General features: G+C 55.8%; 1 protein-coding gene across 1 annotated transcript; it reads left to right on the forward strand.

Moving 5' to 3' along the window:
• Positions 1–2,275: 2,275 nt before the first annotated feature.
• MAP7D1 (MAP7 domain containing 1) lies at positions 2,276–24,145 on the forward strand. The gene is made up of 18 exons (XM_065875614.1): positions 2,276–2,552; positions 14,856–15,206; positions 15,388–15,456; positions 16,051–16,214; positions 16,843–16,957; positions 18,424–18,534; positions 19,701–19,823; positions 19,920–20,074; positions 20,169–20,311; positions 21,071–21,396; positions 21,686–21,863; positions 21,950–22,088; positions 22,196–22,300; positions 22,580–22,633; positions 22,832–22,874; positions 22,960–23,056; positions 23,174–23,367; positions 23,554–24,145. The coding sequence occupies exons 1-18, from the start codon at positions 2,507–2,509 to the stop codon at positions 23,562–23,564; spliced, it is 2,424 nt and encodes an 807-aa protein (XP_065731686.1). The 5' UTR covers positions 2,276–2,506; the 3' UTR covers positions 23,565–24,145.
• The last annotated feature ends 792 nt before the right edge of the window (positions 24,146–24,937 follow it).

Here is a 24,937-nt window from a genome sequence, read left to right on the forward strand (position 1 = left end):
GCACGCAGGCTCAGTAGTTGTAGCTCATGGGCTCTAGAGCGCAGGCTCAATAGTTGTAGCGCATGGGCTTAGTTGCTCTGTGGCATGTTCCCCCTCTACTATTCTTGAGCTCTAGCTATAGAGGGTATCTCACTATTCCCACCAATATATGTCTTTGTCCCTACTGTATCCTCAAGATTGTGCATGGGGGTGGGGAAGAACCATCCCAGATGGCTCTCCCCTACTGGGTTCTGTTCATGAATTCTGAGTCTAGTCACTACCTGGCTCAGTGTGGGCCTGGTCAGCTCTGGAAGATGCAGGATCTGAGGTCTCTGACCTCACAAAGGACAGTGCTGGACTCTACCATCCACATGGTCCCCTCACCCTGCAGATGGGATGGCTGACAACAAAGATGGGGGATCTGATCCTCATCCTAATCTGCTTTTACTTTTTTTGGGGGGGGTAGGAGTTTATTAATTTATTTATTTTTGCTGTGTTGGGTCTTCGTTTCTGTGAGAGGGCTTTCTCTAGTTGTGGCAAGCGGGGGCCACTCTCATCGTGGTGCGCGGGCCTCTCACTATCGCGGCCTCTCATTGCGGAGCACAGGCTCCAGACGCGCAGGCTCAGTAGTTGTGGCTCACGGGCCTAGTTGCTCCGCGGCATGTTGTATCCTCCCAGACCAGGGCTCGAACCCATGTCCCCTGCATTAGCAGGCAGACTCTCAACCACTGCGCCACCAGGGAAGCCCCTGCGTTTACTTTTGAATGCCCATCATATTTGTTAAGCACTTCCTATATGCCAGGCTCTGTGCTACGCACTTCATCTGTGTTGCCTTATTTAACCTTTACAGCGACCCCATGATACCTCATGGTATTATTATTTTCCTGATTTTATAGGTGAGCTAACTGGGTTTCAGAAAAGTTAAGACAGTAGCTTAAGGTTACCAGCTCCAGTTGCAGACCTTCTAGCATCATCCTTTTCTAATGTTTTTGGACTGGGCAAGGTAGTATTCCCTCCCTGGCCCTCGAAGAGAGTTCAGTCCCCCATCTACTCACTCCTCCCAGGACAGTCTGCTCCCAGGTTGCCTGAGATCCAGAACCTTTTGTTCCCAACCCTCCCCCTTGAAATGACTGCTCTCTGGAGCTGCTCAAAGGAAGGAGGCACTGGCAGGAAAGGGGGGCAGGAGGACAACATATCGCTGGGCCTAATCTCTGGGCAATGGAGAACTAGACAACTGACCTTCTGGAGGTCAGGACAAAGGGCAGGGATTGGGTGCGCAGGGCCCAGCTGCATCTGCTCCTTCCACCCCTCAGTCAGTCCCTGCAGCAAGCACCATCATCGATCCACCTTCCCATCAAGCTCCCGCCTCTCTGCCCAGGCTGGGCCCGACTTGGCATGAGGCCCCACCTCAGCTGGCACTAAAAAGGGGATTCGGGGATCCACTCCCCCGTGCTGGGAAGCAGGACTTCTTGGGGAAGGGGAATCAGAAGGGACTCACTCACTCTTTTGACAGGACACAGGGGAGAAAATCCTTCCGGGGAGCTGGAAGGGGTCGTCTGAAGGGGCTGGGGAAGGTTCAGGGTCAAGACCACCCAGTTTGGAGCCGGGAGAGACCCACCAGATTAGAGACTTGGGTAAAGCTGTGGTGCAGGCCTGTAATTACCCCAGAGGAGCAGGGAAGACACCAACCGTAGGATGATGGAGGAAGGGTGGCAGCAAGGCTCCCGGGCCGGGCCTCTCGCCACCCCAGCCATCACCACGGGAGAGAAAGTATAGCCCTTTTAGGGGTCTCCTTGCGACCCTCCTTCAGGTCTCCCGACGTCCCCCGGGAGGATTTTGTTTGAGGTGGGTTTGGGAGAGAATGAGGAGTTGAAGCTGCCGCCAAGGCCCCAGAGCCGGAGCTTCCAGGCTCCAGGGTGGGATTGGGGGCTTCCATCCCGGCTCCCCCCTGCTCCCCCCAGTCCTAGCGGCGGGTGAGTCACCAGAGCGCTCCCTACATAGTCGCCTCGCGCAGCGGCGCGTACCAACGCGCCGCTGCAGGGGGAGACAGCTCGACGGGCCTCCTCCGGGAGCCGTGGCGTCCTCTCCGCGGCGGCCGCGTCCCCAGGCTCGAGGCCCCGCGCCCCCAGGGCGGGGGCGGGGCGGGTGGGACGGGCTTGCGGCCGCTAGGTCCCGGGCACTGCGGGGGTGGCCCTCCCTGCGTCCAACTTGGTACGCGCCAGCGGCGAGGCCAGGCCCAGCCCGGGCGGTACAATAGGGTTGGGTCGCGGCGGGGACTGGGCCGGCGCTGGGCGAGGAGCAGGATCGCGGCCGGAGCCGACAGACACTGGGCGGCCGGCGACTCCGAACCCGCAGGCCACCAGCCGAGCCAGCCTCGACCTACCCCGGAGCTCCCCCCCGCCCTTCGAATCGTTGCCCGCCGGGCCGGGCCGGGCGTGATGCACCGCGGGACCCCTATCCTGGCCGCTGGCCGCCGCCGCCGTCGCCGCTGCTGAAATCCCGAAGACTCCCCAGTGACGCCGCAGCCATGGAGAGCGGCTCACGTTCGGAGCCCGGTGCCGGCGCAGCCCCAGGTATGCCAGAGGCGAGATGAGAGAGGGGGATCGTGGGGCCTCGGACAGGCCGAGGATGAGGCCGGCCCGGTCGGCGGGGACCGCTCTCCTGCCGAGCCCTCTGACCACTTGGAAGTTCAAAAATAAAGGTTGCAGCGGCGTCGGCGGCTCTGGGCCACCGACGCATCTTCTGACAGCTGCCCCCTCCCCCATCCCGGGCGCTGGGACGTCCTGGGCGCCAGGATCCGCGAGGAACCCAATGTGGAGTTGTTGGTGACCCTTCCGCCCCAGCCCAGTGCCACCTCGGCTTCCCTGCCCTTACCCTTCTTCCCGATCCACCCCAGGCCCTGAAGATCCTCTTCTCCTGAGCTGGGGCGTCTGTCCCTCCCCATCTCCGGTGGGCACGTGTGACCCCAGCCTGAACGTGTGTGTCGGGGGTCCACATTCTCAGGCCTGAAGCCTTGCATACCGAAGCCTAGGCCCTGGCGCCCCCCCCACTCCCAGGCCCTGGCCCAGACCTCGCCCCCACCCCATCGCTCCAGCTGCCGCGCAAAGGGCCTGTTGCTGCTGCGGGCTGGCCGGGAGGGGAGTAGAGGGGAGGGGAGGTCTCTAGCGGCGGCTGCCAAGTAACCCGCCGGATAAAGGCGAGGGGGAGGGGGAGGCGGCATTGTTTGGGGCGAGGGCGGGAGCTGGGGAGTGGGCCGATTCCCCTGCAGCCTGGCCTACTCTGGAGCCCACCCAGGCCGATCTGGGGAGAAAAGGGATAGAAGTAAATCTGTCTACCCTGGTGCCCTCCTTCCCAGCCTCTCCGGTCCTGAGTCTTTCCCTGGAGAATGAGGTGAAGGCTTGAGGCCGGCACTCCAGGGACCTGCCACATCATTCCTCAGGCCGAGGCTTCTGATACCTACCCCCTTACACACACACACACACACACACACACTCTCTCTCTCTCTCTCTCTCCCTCCCTCCCTCTCTCTCTCTCTCTTTCTCTCTCTCTCTCTCTCTCCCTCCCTCTTTCTCTTTCTCTTTCTCTCCAGGCCCCAGACCATCAATCCTCCCCTCCCCTCACCCCACCAACCACCAGTGCCCAAGACTTCTGCAAATCCCTTTCGGATCTGGGAGCAGCTGATGAGGGGGTGGGGACAGGTTTCTGGTTGGGACTGGGGTTGGAGGGAGGGATTTCTCCTTCTCTTTCTTCCTGGAAAGGGAGGGAAGAGCTTGATTTCTGAGGACCTAAGTCCTGTTCCCACTGACTCAGGGGGGAGGTGGCCCCAACCCCACACCTCCATAGAGTCCTAGAACCTAATCCCTGTCACCTCCCTGCCCCCTGGGGCATGGGCCCAGGATGAAACAGTGTCTGTGGGTGCGGAGAGCGCAGGACAAGGTGGAGCCGCTTGGCTGTGGGTGGGATGCTCCCCATGCCAGTATGGGTGCTTGGAGGGGATCCTGTGGGTGTGGGAGCTGGAGGACGCAAAGGGGAGGCTGTCAGACTGGTGTGGTTCGGGAGGTTTGTAGGCTGTGCTGGAACAATGGCACTTCGGTCCGTCTTGGCTCTGCTGAGCTTGAGAGGGGACCCAGGGAGGCCTAGGCTGGGTCAGTTCCATCTGCTTACTGGTCCTCTGCAGCTGAGGGTCTCTGGCACTGGTGTGTACATCGGGGCCTGAATGGCGGTGATTACTAGGCCAGAGATGAGGGCTGGAATGAGTAGCTGGTTTATAAGCAGGGCACTGGAGTGGGATGTCTGGACTGAACGTGAGGGCATGGGCGGGATGCTTGGCTGTATTGGGGGGCGCCTGAATGGGTCCTGCATACAGGGTCCTGGATTGGGAAGACTTCTACACATAGGGACCTAGATGGAGTTACATGAGAACCTGGGTCAGGATGGTGGCTGGTCCCTACACAGAGAAGCTGAAGGTGACAAGGGCCCTTGTGAGTCAAGAGCTTCCAGGGAGTAAAGGAATTGTCCACTACACGTGCCCTTTTGAGAGTTTGAGGCATGGGTCTGAGACACCGAGTGCGTATGATGTGATTCCTACCCTCTTTGAGTTCCCTTTGCACACTGAGCATTAACAGGAGGCAGCATGCAGCAGGGGTCAAGTTTGGACTGGAGCAAGTGACTTAACCTCCTCTGGCCAGTTTATGCCCCTGGAAAATGGAGGTAGTATTATCAACCTTGTGGGGTTAATGTGAGGGTCAGAAGTGATGTACCTAAAGGAACCTGGCACACAGACACCTGCAACACAGTGTTATTGCCATTACTGTCGTGAATGCTTATCGGAACTGGTGCCAGCAGGGAGGTACAAATATGGAGGAAGTGAGGGCAGGAATTGGGAGTCAGTTTGCTTAAGAGTGTAGACTCTGGAATCAAACAGTTTAAGTCTCCCCTTCATAACTTACTACTGTGTGACCTTAGGTAATTTGCTTAAGTCTTAAACTTTCCCATTGATAAAATGACAATAATGCTGGACATTATCTCATAGAGACATTGGGATCATTAAGTTAGAGAAACACATAAAACACTTAGGAGAGGCCCTGATACGTAGTCAATGCTGAATAAACGCTATTTATTTTTGTTGTTATTATTTTTAATTCCTTCAGAGGCCCGAGGTGGAGGTGTCATTAATTAGAACTTCAGGAGGTAAATGTAGGCCAGAGAGCAAGGGGGAGGTGCGTTCTAGACAGACATGAGCCAGGCTGTATCTGGGGAACAGAGGGCCCCGTACTTGAAGTGGGGCAGTTGGGAGTAGGAGAGAGACCCAGGGGATGGGTGCAGCCATCCAGCGCAGCCATACTGTTGCCCGCCATGTGCCAGCTTGGTGCTGGCTGTACAGATGGCAGAGAAGTGAATCAGAGTCACTACCCTCAGGGAGTTCCTGGCCCAGTGGGGGAAACCGATGTGTTCACTGCTGGGAAGTCCAGGTATAACAGTGATACAGTGGTTGGTGGAATCTGTTTGTGGAAGACTTCACAGAGGAGGCATTTGAGGTGGACCTGAATGGATGAGAAGATGGACTGCCTCTCTACATACAGCAGCCAGCCTGGCTGGCAGCTCCCACTGACAGTTTCTGTCCCTCCCTGGGTTGGTGGGCCCAATAATGAGGCCTCTAATGAGCCCCTAATGTGCAGTCATGCATATGCAAATAAGGAGGAAGGGGCACCAGGCCAGTTCACTCCCCCAGCTCCTCCTCCTCAGGGATGGGCATCAGCTGGTGGTGGGGAAGGGCTGAGGGAGCAGGGAAGGAGCTGAAAGCAGGGCCCAGGCTGGGGTGGTGGCACTTGAGGGTGGTCAGGGCAGGTCTCAGGTCTGATCAATGTTGGGATTTTGGCCTCAAGCAGCTGGGGACCATGTCCTTGGGTCCCCACTGGGCCTTGGGGCCGGTAAGGCAGCCAACGAGCCAGCCCAGATAATGCAGCTTTGTTGGAGGTGGCAGCTCTGCCTGGCACCCCAGGGCACAGCCTTCAGCATCTCCATCATCACCTCTCAGCTGCAGCTCTGCCCCGAGGGGAGCAGAGAGCATGGTAGGGGGTAGACAACCTGGTATCTAGTGCTCCTCCCCAGTTATACGAGGAGATATGGGCCAAGAATAGACCCTCCTGGTGATCCTACTTATCTCCCACAGGTCTTTATTAAGGACCTTCTCTGTGCCACACATAGCACTTAGTACGTCCCGTGCATTGTCTCATTTGATTCTCAGAACTATCCTGGTAGGGACTAGTATTAGCCTTATTTTATTATTTATTTATTTATTTATTTATTCAAATTTTCTTTTTCGTTTTTGGCTGTGCCGCGCAGCATGTGGGATCTTAGTTCCCTGACCGGGAATCGAACCCGCACCCCCTGTAGCGGAAGCACGGATTCTTACCCACTGGACCACCAGGGAAGTCCCATATCCTCATTTTATAGATGAGGCTCAGAGAGGGAAGTAATTTGCTTAAAGTCACACGGCTAGGTACAGGCAGAAGCAAGGTTTGAACCCAGGTCCATCCGACTCTAAAGCCTGTGCACCAAACCTCTATGCTGAATTGGCATGGCCAAGCCAGCTGGTGATAGAGTCTGGCCCGCTGTCCTTGCATGACTGGTCTTCTATGGGCATCTTGGTTTTAGGGGCCCTGTGAGCTTTTCTCTGGCAGGCAGAGGTAGAATCAGCAGAGCCCTGGGTCCTCTGTGCCTCCTGCTGGGTTGGAATCTGAGCAAGTGGGACCAGAAGGAGGCCCTGGACTCAGGCAGTGGTGACAGTTCAGCCAGTAGGCCATCCTCAGGCCTTGGCCTGAGTCTGGGCTTCTGTCCTCAGCTTCTAGGCCCCAGCGTGGGCAGCCCTGCTGGGGCTGAGGGAGGGCCCAAGCTGTGGGATGGGGTCATTTCCTGCCGCCTAAAATAACAGGAAGTGGGTGCTCCTGATTGGAGGCTGGGAACAATGGCCGCCGACCCGGCCAGAGAGCTCTTCAGATCTGCAGTCTCAGGTGGGATCCCGGCTTTATCACCCACAGAGGCCCACGGCCTGGCCCCAGTGCCCTGCTGCGAAGGGCCTGTGGCCCAGGTTCGGAGGACCACCGGAGCAGGCTGTCCCTCTCCTAGTTCACTCCGTTTCAGAGCTGGCTCAGCTCTGTCCCGGCTGGGAGTAATGCTGCCCCCTAAGGCTCCTCTCTGTCCCAGCCCCATGATCAGGCATCTCCCAGGGTTTGTCCTTCCTGCCCACCCCATCCTCCTAGCCCAGATCTCTCCAGGAGAGGAAACCCAGGAGGCTGCCCCCTTTGGGCAGCAGAGTGAAGGTACAGACAGTCACCCTGATTTGGGACCCAAACCCAGCTTTGCTACTCACCAGCAAGTCTCTTAATCTCTCTGAATCTATTTCATTTGTCAAATGGGGTAATAATGTCGACCTCATAGGATTGTGGTGAAGATGAAAAGGACTGAAGCTTTAAGGTGTTTAGCTGTGCCTGACACAGCGTTAGCTGTTGCTGCAGTTACCTGGACTTTCTCTGGGCCCAGGTAAAGGAGTGCCCAAGAGGGGCAGGGCTGAAGTGACCTGGATGAGGCTGTGTAAATATACTGGGACATCACGTCCCCGAGTGCTGTATGAATCTCTGAGGTTTCTGTCTATGCCTCGGAGGGGGTGCCTGACTGCGTGTGTGTGTGTGTGTGTGTGTGTGTGTGTGCATGTGTGTGTGTGTGTGCGTGCAGATTTCTGAATCCCAGTAGGTCTGTTTTCTGTATGTAACAGGAGAGAGAAAAGAAACACGTCTTGTCTCTCGCCATTATGCAGACTCTGTCCACGTTGTCTGGGTCTCTCTCTTTGCGGTGTGTACCCTCTGTCTGCGTGTGTGTCTTTGCCCCTCTGTCAGCCTCCCTGTCTTCGTTTGTCTGGTCCGATGCTGCCACCTAAGGAGCTGCTATGAGAGCCAGGAAGGCTCTGGGTAGGGGTCAGCTAGATGCTGACCTCTGCTCTTTGTGCAGCCCCTCCCCTGGGCACTCCCTTGCTCAGCCTCCTGGAGGAGGGCCACTCGCCCTCACACCTGCTCAGGTGCCCCACTTCTTGGCTCCTGGTGGCCAGCCTGGGCAGGAGCCTGCCTTCCCTGCATTCCTGCCCTCTGAGCTCAGTGCCTGCCTGCCCCACCTGCACCCTTCATCTTCATGGGGGAAACCTCCCCAGGGGAACCACTGAATCACTTCCTTCTTCAGGGAACAGGCAGGAGCCTTAGGGAGGGGTGATGTGACACCCACCAGGAACAGTGTGACATAAGGGTTTTGTCATCAGACAGCCTTGGGCCCTGTCCTACCTCCGACACTGACGTGAGCAGTTCACTTAACCTGTCTAAGTGTTCGCACCTGGGGAACGGGGGCCCCTATAGCGCTTTCCCTTTGGGGCTGTAATAAGAACTAGATGAGATAAGGGAAGGTGCCTGGTGTACTGCAGGGCTTCAGCTGTGTTTCCCTTCCTGGGCTGAGGAGCTGGCAGGGCACATACAAGGCTCTGATACGGTAAAGACATTTAGGGTTAGAGAGGCTAGACTTTGGAGCAGCTTGGGGTTTTACTATGTTATCCACAGTGTATCCATCCATCCATCCGTTCATTAAACAGACACAGAATTCCTACTCTGTGCTGGGTAGGTCCTGTATAAAGCTCTGGGCTGCAAAAAGGATTCTCGCCACCAACTCTCGCAGGGGCAGCAGGCAGACAAAAAGGGCAGACTGAGTTATCGGTATTGTGAGAGGAGTTTTGGCCCAGGAGCAGTTGTTGGGGAGGGATGAGAGGAAAGGCCTGCCAGCGCCCAGAGGGTGGAGATGGGGAGTAAGCACCCTGAGACATGTGACAGGCCCTCCGAGAGACTCGGCCCTGATCTTTCTGCAGTCCTTCTTGGGTTTTCTGAGAAGACTAGACTTACTGACCCTGCAACCAGCTCCTGCACCTTTGCCCTGCTAATGCTCTTTGTGCCAAGAAATGAATACAAACTATCTGTCACTTATCCAGTTCTTAACAAATACTTCTGGTAGATATCAGCACAGCAAAATAAAACCTCACAATTTGACACACATAAAAATACAATAAAATGACGTGGCTGAAGGATCACATTTGATGATTGAAAATGGAAATAATCAGATATTGGTTTAACCACACCACACCATATAGATAATTAACCAAGGAATTAATTTGGCTTAACATAATTTGTTCCGAATAACACTGTCCCAGTGATATTTCATCAGGGTTGGCATAATTCTGAGGAAAATATTTGGATTCGGGGTCAATAGTCCTCCAGGTCAGAAGAAGAATTCCAAGCGTGCTATGTGCCTCTTGGGAAGTTTTTCCTGTTGAACTGCTGGAGTCAACACTCATTATTACTTTTATTAACTTGTCTCTGACTACCTTAGTCCAAGCTGCCCAAACTCAATTGAGGGGGAGTTGTTTTGCTTCCCTTCAAGTGCTTATCCCTTTGCAAGAAATTGCAATATGGGTTTCCTCATTATTAGATTAAAAATCTCCTTCTCTGTGCACCTGCTTTAGGCAAGGGTGGCTTCCTCGTACAGTGCTTTATTCTCATTCGGCAGCATTTCGTGACGGTCTCCACATACTGGGCACCACGGTAGCTGCTGTTGAAGCAGTGGCGAGCAGAGTAGATGCGGCCCAGCCCTTAGGGGGAGGCTGACAATCACAAAAGAACCAAACAAGGAAGTATAAAACCATAACAGTCACAGTGCTCCAAACGAGAGGCACATGAAGCCATGACTATATATAATGAAGGAATTTACGCTGTTCGGAGAGGCCAGGGAAGGCTTCCCTGAGGAAATGATGCCTAACCGAAGATCTGAAGGGTGAATGGGAGTTAAATAAGAAAAGACGGAGGGAAAAGAGCATGTGCAAAGGCCCCGTGGCAGAGGGAGTGTGCAAGGCTATCAGAATTAAAAGGTCAGTGTGGCTGGAGTGTAGAGAGCAAGTGGGGAGCAGGGGAGCAGAGGTGGGGACTCAAGAGGTGTAGGGAGGGAGACAGGGGCTTCAGACTGCCAGACTTGCAGCCTGGGTTCAAGAATTTTGTCTTTCTCTTCAGAACAAGGAGAAGTCACTGTGAAGCTTCCAGTGGGGAAGAGTACCATGGCCAGATTTGCATTTGGAAACAATTACTTTGGCTGCTCAGTGAAGAGCAGAGTGGGAAAGGGTGCGTGTAGGACAGTGGGGGGAGTTTGCAGTCATCCAGGGAAGAGAGGTGCTGATGGTATCTGCCAGGGTGGAGTTCATTGATACATCCATTCAACAAATAGCTGTGGAGCACCTGTGTGCCAGGCTCTGTTGGCCTTAGAAATAGAAGAGCTAAACAAAGTAGACAAAAATGTGTGCCCTCGTGGAGATTACCTTCTGGGGGTGGGAGCCAGTGTTAAAACGCTACTGATGCTTACTGGGAAAAATAGAGTCGGAAGGAAAAAGAATACAGTTGGAAAGGGGAGGGAGACTTCAACTACAGTTTGTAGTTTTAAGGAGGGGATCAGGGAAGGCTCGAATGAGAAGTCGCATACGGGTAAAGATCTGAAGGAGGTGAGGGAGTGAGACATGCAGGATCTGGGGGCAGAGAATTGTGGTAGAGGGAACAGCGAGGGCAAAGCCCCGAGGCAGAAGCATGCCTGTCACAAATAAGGAACAGTGGCCAGAAGAGACGGAGCAGGGGGAGAAGGGGAGGAGGAGAGGAGGCCAAGAGGTAATGGGCTGGAGAGTGAGGATCCCCAAGGGCCTTGGAGGCCATCGTGATGCCTTTGTTTTTTCCTCCCTGGAGGTGGGGCGTCTTTGGAGGATTTTGTCAGTTCCCCAAGCAGGGATTGAACGTGGGCCACGGTAGTGAAAGCCCGCAGTCCTAACCACTAGGCCACCAGGGAACTCCTGATCTGACTTATTCTTGAAAAGAATCATTCTGCTGCTGTGGTGAGAGAAGGCCAAAGGGGAACAAAGAATGGCAGCAGGGAGGCTTTTATGAGAGATGACAGTGGCTGGACCGCGATGATAGAAGTGGAGATAGAAGTGACTGGATTCAGAGTATACTTGGCATGTGGAGCCAAAAGGATTTACTGAGACATTAGATGTGATTTGTGAGACAAGAAAAGATTCTAAAATGACTCCAAGATTTTTGGCCTGAGAAACTGGAAGGACTGGGTTGCCATTGACCGAGATGGGGAAAACTGGAGGAGGAGCAGGGTTTGGGGGAGAAAGATTGGGAGCTCAGTTTTGGATGTTAAATTTGGGGCATCACAGACAAAGAGAATGGACTTGAGGACACGGGGAGGGGGAAGGGTAAGCTGGGATGAAGTGAGAGAGTGGCATGGACATATATACGCTACCAAATGTAAAACAGATAGCTAGTGGGATGCAGCCACATAGCACAGGGAGATCAGCTCGGTGCTTTGTGACCACCTAGAGGGGTGGGATAGGGAGGGTGGGAGGGAGATGCAAGAGGGAGGAGACATGGGGATATATGTATATGTATAGCTGATTTACTTTGTTATACAGCAGAAACTAACACACCATTGTAAAGCGATTACACTCCAATAAAGATGTTAAAAAAAAAAATTGGGGGCATCGGTAAGACATCCAGGGGTGCCAAGTAGGGAGTTGCATGAGCTAAACTGGCACTCAAGGGAGACGTCTGGGCGGCACTCAAGGGAGACGTCTGGGCGGCACTCAAGGGAGACGTCTGGGCTGGAGGTAAAAACTTGGTTGTCATTAGCAGAGCAATGGTATTTAAAGCCGTGAGTCTGGATGAGATCACCAAGAGAGTACGTGTAGACCAAAAAGGGATGAGGTCTTCACCGGAGCCCTGGGGCACTCCGGTACTAAGAGGTTAGGAAGTTAAGGAGGGACCAGCAAAGAAGCCTCAGAAGTCACAGCCAGCACGTTGAAGGAAATCGGGAGAGCTTGTCGTCTTCAGAGCCAACTGAAGAAGGTGTTCAAAAAGCACCAAGGGATCAACCACGTCAAATGCGGTAGATAGGTCAGCAGGACGAGGGCCAGGAAGTGGCTGCCGACTTAGTGACGCGGAGGTCACTGGTGACCTTGAGAAGAGCAGTGTCATGGAGAAGTGGGCGTGAAGGCCTGACCCACGTGGGCGCTTGTGGCAGCGATGGGAGGAAGCGGACCAATTCTTCCAGCAAGGCTGCTTCCTGAGCCCCTGTCAGGTGCCAGAGGTGGTGTACCTACTCACCACAGGTCCCAACACCACAGGCCCCAGCCTGAGGAAACGGGCTCAGACAGGTTCAGGGCCTGTCCAAGGTCCCACAGCAGAGCTGGAATTCCCTACTCAGGCCTGTCTGACCCTGAAGCCTAAGACCTTTCCACCTCGCTGCATCTGATGCCCAGGTGCAGGCCCTTCCAGGCCTCATCCCTCTACTTCTTCCGAGACTCCCTTCACAGGGCTAGTCAGAAGCTAGTTGGAAATTCACTGTCTTGCTTGGTGGGTGTGATTTGCCTAGGTGTAGACAAACAGCCGCCTACCAGTTTTCATTGCAACACATGTAGCAGGCACAGGTGCTAGGAGGATGGCAATAAGCAGGCCTCAACCTCAGCCTTCCAGCTTTGTATTGATACTTACATACCTAGGCCATCTGGCCCCAGACAGTCCTGGGTTCAATCATGCCTCTGCCATATACTAGTTCTATGACCCTGGACAAATCACTTAGTGGGGTAAGTTTTGATAGTCTCATCTGTCAAATGGGGTTAAGATTCTCAGAGCTCATGTGAAGATGCAGGATGGGGATACAAAGGGCCCAGCTCAGCTCTCGGTATGTAGTAAGCACTCACTAAATGGTTGCCACTAGTTTTTTTGCCCACTGGAATTGGAAAGGAGTTTGCGGGTGGCTGGGAAGTCGACTAGCAGTGACCAGGCAGCCTTTTGGAGCTGGTCTGGTGCGAGCTGTCATGAGCCTAGGGGCTGGCAGAGTTGGAGGGACCGTTGGGGGAAAAGGGCCTTAGCTGGGGCTGTTGCCTGGAGACCAGGAAGCTGGAAGGGAAGGAATGAGGGGCAAATAGTGTGAGCCTCAGATAATTTCATTGTGTAACATATGTTACCCCACACTGCCTGACACAGGCAGGAGGGTGTGGGGCTAAGAGCGTGGGCTGTGGTGACAAACACTGGGTTCAAGTCCAGGCTCCTTCACTTCCCAGCTGAGTGACCTCAAACTACTTTACTTAACCTCTTTTTGCTTTACTTTCCTCCTCTGTGTGAAAGAGATCTTTATAGTGCCTTCCTCAGAAGTATCGTCATGAGGATTAAAACTAATATGTGTAAAATGCTCTCAACATAGGAAGCTCTCGAGAAATATACACATGTTAGTGGTTATTGTTGTCACTAACACTCATCACAGTCCTACTGTCTGCATTTTACAGAGGAGGAGCTATGGCACAGAGAGGGCCTGTAACTAGCCCAAGGTCACACAGTTAGCGGGGAGGCCACATATTCAAATAGCGTGTCTTCCTCAGAGCCCACTGGACACCCGTCTCCCTGAAAAGGGTCCCCAGAGTTCCAAAGCTGACTCCTTGGGAGTGTCCTCTCCCTGCATACACACTGTCACCCACAGGGGTGGGGAGTTTGTCACCTCCTGAGAGGGCCACCATTCCTAGAGCAGAGGACCCTGCATGGTGGAGGCACCTGGCGAGAGCGGAAAATGCTTCCTTAGATTGACCTTTCCATGGACCCTGGCCCTGATCCCTACGCCCAGGCAGTGGCTGTGTCCCCACCAATCCCCTCAGTGCCCAGAGGGCAGCAGTAGATGGTACCAGGGCTCAACATGCAGAGGCTTCCTTTGGCAGCTTCATAAGACCCACAGGAAAAGAGAGGGAAGTATCGTTTGCTGGCACATGAATTGTTCCAGGCACTTCACTGACATACCTATCAGCTTGGGCTTATAGTCCCCATTTTACAGATATGAAAACTGAGGCTTAGAGCAGTTGAGTGGCTTCCCCAAGGTTATCAGGCCCTCTCTTCCTGTCTTGGGGTGGTGAAGTCGGAATCAGGCCCTCATCAGGCTGACTCCCAAGCCAGTCTTTCTGTTGTGCTACAGTGTACTTGTGCTCACATGTGTGCATGAACACGTATACACCAAATCATGTGTATTCCTTCCTTGGCACTTTGGTGTCTTTTACAGGGACCCTGAAATATCAGTGTCTTAAAAGAAGAAATCTGAGGGTGGTTGGGAAAGAAAGAAAGATGACAAAGGGGATGTCGCTGGTTGCCTACCCTCCCTTTTGGGGATTCCACACGGGCATCCCACTGTGCCCAGCACTGGCAGCCCCTGAGCACCAGGCCTTGGGATGGGCACTGTGACCCCAAGGTAAAGCAGAAAGGCGAGGGAGGCAGACATGGAAGCCAGTCATTACCATTTGGTGCACTAATAACTACTACAAACGTCTCAGCTTTTCCGATACACCCTGCTCCCTTCTGCCCCTTTGCAAATGCTCTTCTCTTAGCCAGAACCCTCTCTTCCTTGGTTTGCCAACTCCAGCTCATCCTGGACCTCAGCTTGGCTATAATTTCTGCAGGAAGCCCCTCCAATATAGGTTAACAACCATCTCTGCTTTGCTACCCCAGACATAGCACTTATTCTATACTGTAACCGCCTAGCTATCTATCTGTCTGCCCTGCTAGAGTGTGGGCTCCACAGAGGCAGGGACTGTGGCCATTTTCTCACCGTTATATCATTAGTATCTGGAAGAGGGCCTGGCACATGGAAGGAACTCGATAAACATGTATGAATGAATGAATATCAGCTGGACAAGGGAGAGAGCTACATGTTGAACTGATGGCACAGATGTTCTATCTGACTTTCTCTCCTCTCTTGTGTTGTTCTTCCAGATGTGGCAGCCAGGACCCCTCCAGAGCCAAGACCTTCTCCAGAAGGTGACCCCTCCCCGCCACCACCACCACCACCGATGTCAGCCCTGGTGCCCGACACTCCCCCAGACACCCCTCCCGCCATGAAGAACACCACTGGCCCTAAGCAGCTCCCACTGGAACCAGAAAGCCCCCCAGAGCTGGTAGGGCCTAGGCCAGCCCCGAAGCAGGAAGAGTCCCCTTTCTCAGAAGTGAAGATCAGGGGACCCACCCCACCAGCCACAGGCCCACGGGATGCCAGGCCTCCTCGAAGAAGCAGCCAGCCATCCCCAACAGCAGGGTCAGCTGCCGACAGCCCTCCCACGAAGCAAGGTATGTGTGATGTCCCTAGTCCTGGGCCCAGTCCCAGCCCTGGATGATGCCATCCAGGGGAGTCTCTACCTGGAGGAGATAAGAAAAGGCATGGGATGAGGCCTTCGGGGAGGGCCCTGAGGCTGACTCCCCTCTTGGGGGAGGCTCTTGACCTAAGCCTCTTCTTGTTCCCTCTATTAAGATGCAAAGAAGGCAGGAGAGAGACACAAGCTGGCGAAGGAGCGGCGGGAAGAGCGGGCCAAGTACCTGGGTGAGTGTGTGGGAAGCAGTGGCATCTTCATTGTCACCACCATCGACGTCCTATTGGTAACACTAACACTTCCGGAGCATTTATCATGTGCACTGTGCTAAGAGCGGTACGCTTATCCCACTTAACCCTCTACCCATTCTGAGGATGGGGAAACAGAGGCTCAGAAAGATGAAATCCTTTGCCTGAGCCACACAGCTAGTGGCGTAGCTGAGATTCAGACCCAGAAGCCTCATCTCACCCCAAATCTCATGCTCCTAATCACAATGTGTGAGTATCGATACAGCAGACCCCAAAGTCAGACAGGGATCTGGCACTAAAGAGCTTGTTTCTCCCTCGGTGCCCAGAGACCATGAGGCCAATGGGGGAGAAACAGGCCTCCCGTTGGGGAAGCCCTCATTCTGAGGTCTCAACCCATCTTCAGGATGCCCTTCAGTTTGAGGGGGGAGTCTGAGAGCAGAGGCACCTCCCCACCAAGCAGGCAGGGGGAAGACCCACCCAGGGTCGGAGGAACAGGCAAGGCCACTTGCAGGAGACACTTGCGGGCCCCGGGCGCTGCAGGACTGCTCACGCCCCCTGGGGCTCCTTTCTCCACAGCGGCCAAGAAGGCGGTGTGGCTGGAGAAGGAGGAGAAGGCCAAGGTGCTGCGGGAGAAGCAGCTCCAGGAGCGCCGGCGGCGGCTGGAGGAGCAGCGGCTCAAAGCCGAGCAACGCCGAGCAGCCCTGGAGGAGCGGCAGCGGCAGAAACTGGAGAAAAACAAGGTGCGTTTATGCTGAATTCTGACCGGGTGCACGTGGATCTGTGTGCATGTGTGTGCACATATCTGCACACTGGCTTAGTGTGTATGCACATCTGTGTTCATGTGTCTGCAGTTGTGTGCCATGGGTACTACATCTGGGCATCTGTGCAGATGTGTTTGGTTCTGTACACGCCAGGGTGAGCACTTGTAACCCTGTGCTATCAGTACACGTATGTGTGTGTGTATAGGTGTGCACAGATGTGTCTGTCTGAGTGCGCTGAGTGAGCTCCTAGTTAGGAGAACCCTGGCTTGAGCACCATGAAGATATGAAGGAAAAGGCAGCCTGGCCCTGCCCCGGGTCCTCAGGCTAAAAGCAAACACAGCTCCAGGGTCAGGACCCTCGTGCCAGTGGCCCACCTGGGAGTCCCAGGCATGGAGAGTCCTGCTCCATCCTCAGAGAAACAGCTCATACACTCAGATAATGAGTCAAGAACAGTGAAAAGCTCCCCAAGAACACGTTGAAAGGGATCTGTTGCAAACTGTCTTCAATCATAGGGGGAGGCATTGTCCCAGGAGAGAGAGGGCCTTTCTCCCAGGTAGGAGGAATGATTCTGAGCCAAGACCCTTCCCCTCTGCCCCCTCCTCACCAGGAGCGATATGAAGCAGCCATCCAGCGGTCAGTGAAGAAGACGTGGGCCGAAATCCGGCAGCAGCGCTGGTCCTGGGCAGGGGCCCTGCACCACAGCTCCCCAGGACGGAAGCCCAGTGAGTGCGCAGGAGGGGCCGCAGGGTGGGCGGGGGAGGTTGGGGCCTGAGAGGTGGGGGAAGGGAGCAGCTTCAGTGCAAGGAGCTGGCAGCTCCCTGCAGCAGGTATGCCTTGTTTCGTGTGACTTGTGCCTTCTGGAATGATCTGTAAACCCAAGTCTGTAAACCCAAGTCCTTTACAAGGACTTCCACTAGCAAGTCAGAGGTCGAGTCTCTTCATTTGGTTCGCTCCTCAAACCTCTGTCATTTTAGATTAGCCTTCTTTGCTCCTGTCAATTGCTATTAGTTGCTGATACATAGAAGAGCACTTTAATACCCTGCAGACACTGGACGTTTAAAGAAAACCGTCACCCCCTTATGTATCTGTCTTGCAAGGTAGATTTTTGTCTCTGAGTTTTCTTCACGTAGGGCCATCGCGGATTTTGGTCCTTTTGCTGGCATGTATGTACCGCTGTGTTTGGATGTCTTTATGTAACGGCAAGACTCAGTATTTCTCATTGTGCATCTTTTGGTGTATGTGCTCATGGATCTGTGCGTTGTGTGTCTTAAGATGTGTTTGCCTTGGTGTGTTTGTGGCCTTGTGTACCTCAGTGTGGGTTCCCAAGTCAGATGGAATCGGGTCAGGATCCCAGCTCTGGCACGTGTGGTGTGACCTCTGACTTCTTGCTGTCTCACTTTCTTCATCTGTAAAATGGGGATAACAGTACTACTTGCCTCCGAGGTTGTAGGTAGATGTTGGGGAGGATCAAGTGTGGTAACATGTGTGTGGTGCCCAGAACAGTGCCTGGTACACGGTAAGCATCCGACAAATGCTAGCTGTTACAAATATGATTAAGTTGCTTCGATGTATTTGTGCCTGTGTGCATCTGGGTCTGACCCTCTTTCCGTTGGTGTTTTTGTTTCTGTATCTGCATGTCTGCACACACACATGCATGTGGAAGTACCTATCACTCTATATGCCCGGGCCTGCACATCTTTGTCTTTGTGTGTCCCTATGAATATGTGGATTTGTGTGAGTGACTTTGACCATGGGTTCTTCTGTTTAGGAACGTCTCTGCATTTGTCCCAGTACCGTGGGTGTTGTAGCCATAGAGCCTTGGCTGGGCAGTGCCAGCAAGTGCCGACGCTGGGTGGTTATGGGGGAGGGGTTGCAGCACCCAGCCGTAGGGAGTGACTTCCTGGCCAGGAAGGCTGTAGTTTCTCTAGTTTTACTCCATCTCCTTCCTCTGTTCCTTTTCCGTCGGCTCCCCCAATCCAGGTTGTCTCTGGTCACCTAACCACCCCCTCGCCCCCACCCCCACCCCCGCCCCGTCCTCTCAGAGCCAAGTCTGCCTCCTCCTCCCCTTCCTAGCCTGCCCACTCCTCCCTGTCCCCTCCTGCCCGCGGAGCATCCTGCATGGAAGGCCTCAGTGCCCCCCCTGGCTCCCGTCCCGCCCGGCCCTAATGCCGTGTGTTTTCCCCTCCAGGTGGGAGCAGGTGCTCCGTGTCGGCAGTAAACCTGCCCAAACACGTGGACTCTATAATCAACAAGCGGCTCTCAAAGTCCTCTGCCACGCTCTGGAACTCCCCCAGTAGAAGTAAGAGAAGGCCCAGCCCTCCTCCCTCCAGAGCTCCTGTAGTCCCCACCGAGCCTCCTCCAGAGCTCAGCAAGAACCCCAGGTCCCAGGAGCCCTCACATACCCCAGGTCTCCATCCCCGCTCGACCCCACTCGGGGCTCTGCACCCCTTGGGGGAGCCGGCATTTGGGTCTGGGCCCTGAGAACAGAGGTGTGCCCCACAGGGGCGGAGAACAGAGACAAAGGGCAGTGACCCAGCAGGCAGAGAGCCTGGCTGGGGCCTCAAGAGCAGGTGGGTTGGGGGTGGGACCGGCGGTGGAGGGTGGGAATGGGCAGGCAGCCTCGTCTCTAACCACAGCCAGCTGCCCCCGAGTACCTGACGAGCCTGGGTGCCGTGTGTGGAGGAGCCCTCTTATCCTGACTCCACCCTGGAGGGCCCATGCAACCTTGCCTTCTCTGCTTTCAGAGCCCCAGCTGTGGCCTTGGCTGGCTCCAGAGCCTTGGCCAAGGAGGGTAGCACAGCCCCTGTGTTCCCACCATGCCCTGGTGCTCACATGTGAAGGGGCCGTGGTAGGAGTTATTTATAAGTTTCTCCAGCTTTTATTTGGTTGCTCTGTTGCCTAGCAACCAAATCAGCTGCCGTTACCAACCCCACCTGACTGAAGCTTAAAAATAACCCAGCAGCTGAGGGGACAGGGCAGGGTGGCCCAGGGCAGCCAGGCCCCCTTAGCAGCCTCTCCCTGGCATGGGATGCACAAAAGCTGGGCCTCTCCTCAGTCAGAGGAGCACAAGGAACCCCACTGTCCCAGATCCATGGGGGCATGCCTCCCCAGGCCAGCCCTCTGAGAGCAGGAAGTGGGACATGGAAGCGGGCAGCTGGGTCTGCCACCAACCTTGGGTGGTTCCTCTCTATACTCACAGTGCAGAACCCTTTCACCTGGGGAGAGCGGTAGGAGGGGACCCTCTAGCCCTGCAGGACATTGCCATGGGAAGTGTCTTGTTGCTTGGGTCTGCAGTGGAGGTCAGACCCCAGGACGGACCTGTGTAACCCCCCGTGACTGGGGGGAGAGGCCTCCTGGGGGAGGAGACTCCTTGAGCTCGGCATGGGGGTGGTACCTGGCGGTCTCCGGAGGCCTCTGCCTGCTCTGGCCCTGCGGTAACCCGCTTCTCCTGGCATCTCCCCCTAGATCGCAGCCTGCAGCTGAGCCCATGGGAGAGCAGCATTGTGGACCGTCTGATGACGCCCACCCTCTCCTTCCTGGCACGGAGTCGCAGTGCAGTCACCCTGCCCCGAAACGGCCGGGACCAGGGTAGGGGCCACGGTCCTGGGAGAGCCCCCTCGAGAGGCGGGACAGGGGCCAGCCTCGTGAGTAGGCCACGCCCCGACCGCACTCATCCCTCCGCAGCCGTGCCCGTGTGCCCTCGCTCGGCCTCCGCCAGCCCCCTGACGCCGTGCAGCATCCCCCGAAGCGGGCACCGCTGCGCCCCCGCTGGGGAGCGCCGCAAGGCCAGCTCCGGGGGCAGCCCTGCCCCGGCACGCCTCCGGCCCGAGGCTTCGCTGGTGAGTGGCGGGGACAGGGATCCCATCCAGGGCAGCGCGGGCGCCTCTGACCTCTGCTCCCCCTCTCTACGCTCTCCTTAACCCTCCTCCCCAGGTGCAGAAAAAGGAGAAGAAGGACAAGGAGCGGGAAAACGAGAAGGAGAAGAGTGCCCTGGCCCGGGAGCGCAGCCTCAAGAAGCGACAGTCGCTGCCGGCCTCTCCGCGCGCGCGCCTCTCCACTGTCAACGCGGAGTTCAGGTGGGCCGGGCAGTGGGGCGCACCGCCTGCCTATGCCAGCCAGCCAGGCAGCCATTCGTTCGTAAATATGTGTTAGGCACCCACCTCTGGAAGGAAAGCTCCTTGAGGGAGGATTTTTTTGGGGGGTGGGGGGAGTGTTTTGATCACCGAAGTACCCTAGCACCTAGAACAGTGCCTGGTGTCTGGTAAGCACTCAACAAATACCTGCTGGATGCATGAATGGTCCTTGCCAGGTACTGTTCTGGGTGCTGAGGGCATTTCCGTGACCCAAACCAGACCTAGTTCTTTTTTTTTTAATGTTTATTTATATGGTTGCCCTGGGTCTTAGTTGCAGCACGTGGGCTTCTTAGTTGCAGCGGGCAGGCTCCTTAGTTGTGAAAGGTGGACTCTTAGTTGCGGCATGCATGTGGGACTTAGTTCCCTGATCAGGGATTGAACCCAGGCCCCCTGCATTGGGAGCGCAGAGTCTTAACCACTGTGCCACGAGGGAAGTCCCTAGGCCTAGTTCTTGCTCTTATTAGTCTTACTGGCTATTGGGGAAACAGACAATAATCAAAGAATCACAAATGAATATGTAATTACAAACTGGGATGTATGCTCTAAAAGGAAATTTCATGTTTCTGTGAGAGCACATAAGGTGGGGTGCTGACCCAAGCCTGGGGCGGACACTTCCCTGAGGAAGTGACATGCTGAAAGTGTGTACATGTGTGTGTGGACACTCTGTGCTCTCAAGGTCTAACTCTTCTTTTTTTCTCCCAGTCCCAAATCCAAGGCCCGGCCATCCTCTCCCTCCACATCCTGGCACAGGCCTGCCTCTCCCTGCCTCAGCCCAGGGCCAGGTCATGCTCTGCCCCCAAAACCACCATCCCCCCGAGGTACCACTGCATCACCCAAGGGGCGGGTTCGGAGGAAGGATGAAGCAAAGGAGACCCTCAGTGTGGCGGGGCCTGAGGACAAGAACCAGAGCAAAGGCAAGGCCCTTGACGAGAAGGAGCCTGCAGCCCCAGCCTCACCCGCACCCTCGCCTGTGCCCTCACCCACCCCAGCCCAGCCCCAGGAGGAGCAGCCCACAGAGATCCCTGCAGGTGGGCAAGGAGAGAAGAGGCCAAAAGGTGGGAAGGGCAGAGAAGCCAGCTTTGCCTGTGAGGGGCAGGCGGTCAGAGGTGTGGGCTGCCAGGGATGCCTGGGGACTGGGTATTGGCGAAAGGAGGCTCCTGCCAGAGAGGAGGACCTCACTGTTCTGAGTTGGTGGCAGGAGTTGGGCGGGTGGGCCGCCTGGATCGCCCTGAGGTCCAGGAGGCACAGGGGCATGCAGGGGTGATGGAGGTGCCTGTGCTGGTGTGTGCTGATTCCTGGTCCTGGATCCCGCTCCAGATACACCAGTCTTGACCTCACCCCCAGCCCCTGCTCCCCTGGTGACCCCTAGCAAACCGATGGCTGGCACGACGGACCGAGAAGAGGCCACTAGGCTCCTGGCTGAGAAGCGGCGCCAGGCCCGGGAGCAGCGGGAGCGCGAGGAACAGGAGCGGAGGCTGCAGGCAGAAAGGGACAAGTGAGCACGCCCTCGGGGACTGAGGAGGCCTTTACAGGGGCTGGGGAAGAAGCTGGGGATAAGCCTGCGTCTCCTCTGTCCCCCAGGCGAATGCGAGAGGAGCAGCTGGCTCGGGAGGCCGAGACTCGGGCAGAGCGGGAGGCGGAGGCCAGGAGGCGGGAGGAGCAGGAGGCCCGGGAGAAGGCTCAGGCGGAGCAGGAGGAGCTGGAGCGGCTGCAGAAGCAGGTGTCCCCGCGGGGCGGGGCGCGGGCGCCTCCTCGTGGCGGGTCTGGGACCGACCGGGAGGGACAGCTGGAGGCCGGCTGCCTAAAGCTCACGGGGTTCTCTGGCAGAAAGAGGAGGCCGAAGCTCGATCCCGAGAAGAAGCGGAGCGGCAGCGTCTGGAGCGGGAAAAGCACTTCCAGCGCGAGGAGCAGGAGCGGCAGGAGCGCAAAAAGGTGTGCAGAGCGGCGGGCCGGGAGTTCTGTGGGCGGGGTTTGGTCCTAGTGGGCGGGGTCAGCTCCTGGGCTCAGTCCCCAGTCCGTTGGAGGGGCTGGTGGGGCTGGGAAGTGGGCCCTGCCTTGGACTTGTAGAGGGTAGGACAAGAAGGAGTTGGGGTGAGGTCGGCTTCCTGGCCTGGAAGGAAGGGCCTTGAAACTCCAGGACCAGGACTAGCTGGTGGGAGGTTGAGGGTAAGGCCGGGTCTTGGGCCTAACTGGTGTGGGGCTTCCCAACAGCGCCTGGAGGAAATCATGAAGAGGACTCGGAAGTCAGAAGCTGCTGAAACCAAGGTCAGGATGCCCCCAAGAGCGGTGCTGGGAGTGGAGGTCCGGTGAGGAAGGGAGGTTGGGGAAAGGCATCCAGGGTGGAGGAGGGAGGCCATCTGGGAGGCTGCTCAGGGTCTGGACTGGGGAGAGAAGAATTCAGCAGCTCAGTGGGATGGGGCCAGATATCCCGTTGAGCCTGACTGCTCTTCCTCTTCAAAGCAGAAGCAGGACAGAAAGGAGGCAAAGGCCAACAATTCCAGCCCAGGTAAAGGCCTGTTCCCCTCGTTTCCATCCCGATCCTCAGACCTCATCCCTTCACCAGCCCCTAACTGGTGGCCATTCCTTCCCAGGGATAGACCCTGTGAAAGCCATGGAGGCTCGGTCTTCCGGGCTGCAGAAGGAGGCTGTGCAGAAAGAGGAGCTGGCCCCCCAGGAGCCTCAGTGGAGGTATCAGCTCCCAACCCCAGGGGCCGTGAGCAGGGAGGCAAGGTCAAGCTGGCGCTGTGGGGTACCTGGGCTGTCCTACAATGGGAGGTGCCTAAGTGTTGGCCTCTGCATCCACAGCCTGCCAAACAAGGAGTCGCCAGGGTCCCTGGTGAATGGCCTGCAGCCTCTCCCAGCGCACCAGGAGAATGGCTTCTCCCCTAAGGGACCCTCTGGGGACAAGAGTCTGGGACGAACTCCAGAGGCACTCCTGCCCTTCGCAGAGGCAGAAGCCTTCCTCAAGAAAGCTGTGGTGCAGGCCCCGCAGGTCACAGGTAGGTTTCCCTGTCTCCCGGACCTATATCTATACCTCCCAGCAGCCTTTCCTGGCCTCCTCAGCCGTGCCCTCTCTTCTCCTAGCTCTGCCAGAGGCCCTCTCAAGCTCTACCCTGAAGACCCCCAGCCATCTGAGCTTGGAGCCTGGTTTCCCCTGACTGTTTCCCTTCCTGCTTTTTTCCCAGAAGTCCTTTAAGGGGTTGCCTTGGATCCAGGCACAACTATGAGGGCTCCTTTGCATCATCTACCAGGATGTCTGCAAGAGAAAGAGACAGAACAAAGCTGGAAGTGGCCTGGGCCCCTGAGGGTTGGGTCCTCTCTGTTATTTTTAACCTGCACCTTATAGACTGATGTCTCTTTGGCTGGAGCCCCTCAGTGCATTCGTGTGCTCACATGCGCGGACACCCCCCCCCCCCACACACACACACATACACTCACAGCCTCTCTGGCCTCCTCCCATGGGGAAGCGCTACCTGTAGTATTTGCCTTGGTTTGGTGGGGTACAGTGGATGTGAATACTGTAAATAGCTTGTGCTCAGACTCCTCTGCGTGGAGGGGTGGGTGCAAGAGGCAGACCCTCCCAAGACTCCCTGGGGAGATCTTCCTCCCTCTATTTAACTGTGACTGAGGGGGAACCCAGGTCTGGGGATGGGGGGCACCTTGGGCCACAGGATACCGGTTGCTTTAGGAGTACCCATGCCCCCTGCCCTCGCCTGGAATCAGTGTTATTGCATCTGATCAAACTTCTCCAGAAATAAAATGAGAATCATTCTGCCAGTGCTGTCTCTTCTTGGGGCTGGCAGTGGGGCTGGGAGCATGTGGTCTCCTGAGTTCTAAGAAGAACTTGAGGAGCCAGGGGCCTGCAGATACCCATCCCTACCGGGTATCAGTCCTAGACATCCTGCCTGCGGCCTTCCTTTGTCATTTATTCATTTAACAAAAATGGTTACATCTACCCTGTACCAGGCAGTGGGCCTCTGTGCCAGGGATGCAGTAGCAGGAAAAGACTTGGCCTCTGCTCTCATGGAGTTGACAGTCTAGCAGGTGAGCGCCAGAGGCATAGTCGTCCACTCAACATCCATTCCCATCGCCCCTTCCTCATTCCAGACAGAATCCTGATTTTGTTCAGGTGGCTGTCTTCCTCCTGGATCCCACCCTGTGCTTCATCAGAGAAGCACATATATATGAGATATATCACTTTGCTGTACACCAGAAGCTAACACAACATTGTAAATCAACTATATTTCAATTAAAAATTAAAAAAAAAAAGAAAGGTCCGTTGAGGCGGTGGAGCTTGGCGCAAGGTAAGGCAGACCACGCAAGGCCTTGTTAGGCTCTGTCGGGAGTTTGGATTTTATTCCAAGGACCATGGGAAGAGAATGAATGCTCTTAAATGGGGGTGGGAAGGGTGACATGGTCAGATTGGCATTTTTATTAGACCTCTCTGGCTGTTGGGTGGGAAACCAGTAGGGACTTGATTGTAAACTGGGAGACCAGTTAAAAAGTGATTGCCGAGGTCCAGACAGGAGACGATGGAGGGTTAGGCTCAGGAAACAGAGGCAGAGAGAA

This window comes from Phocoena phocoena, chromosome 1, assembly GCF_963924675.1.
Source record: "Phocoena phocoena chromosome 1, mPhoPho1.1, whole genome shotgun sequence".
Lineage (NCBI taxonomy): Eukaryota > Metazoa > Chordata > Mammalia > Artiodactyla > Phocoenidae > Phocoena > Phocoena phocoena.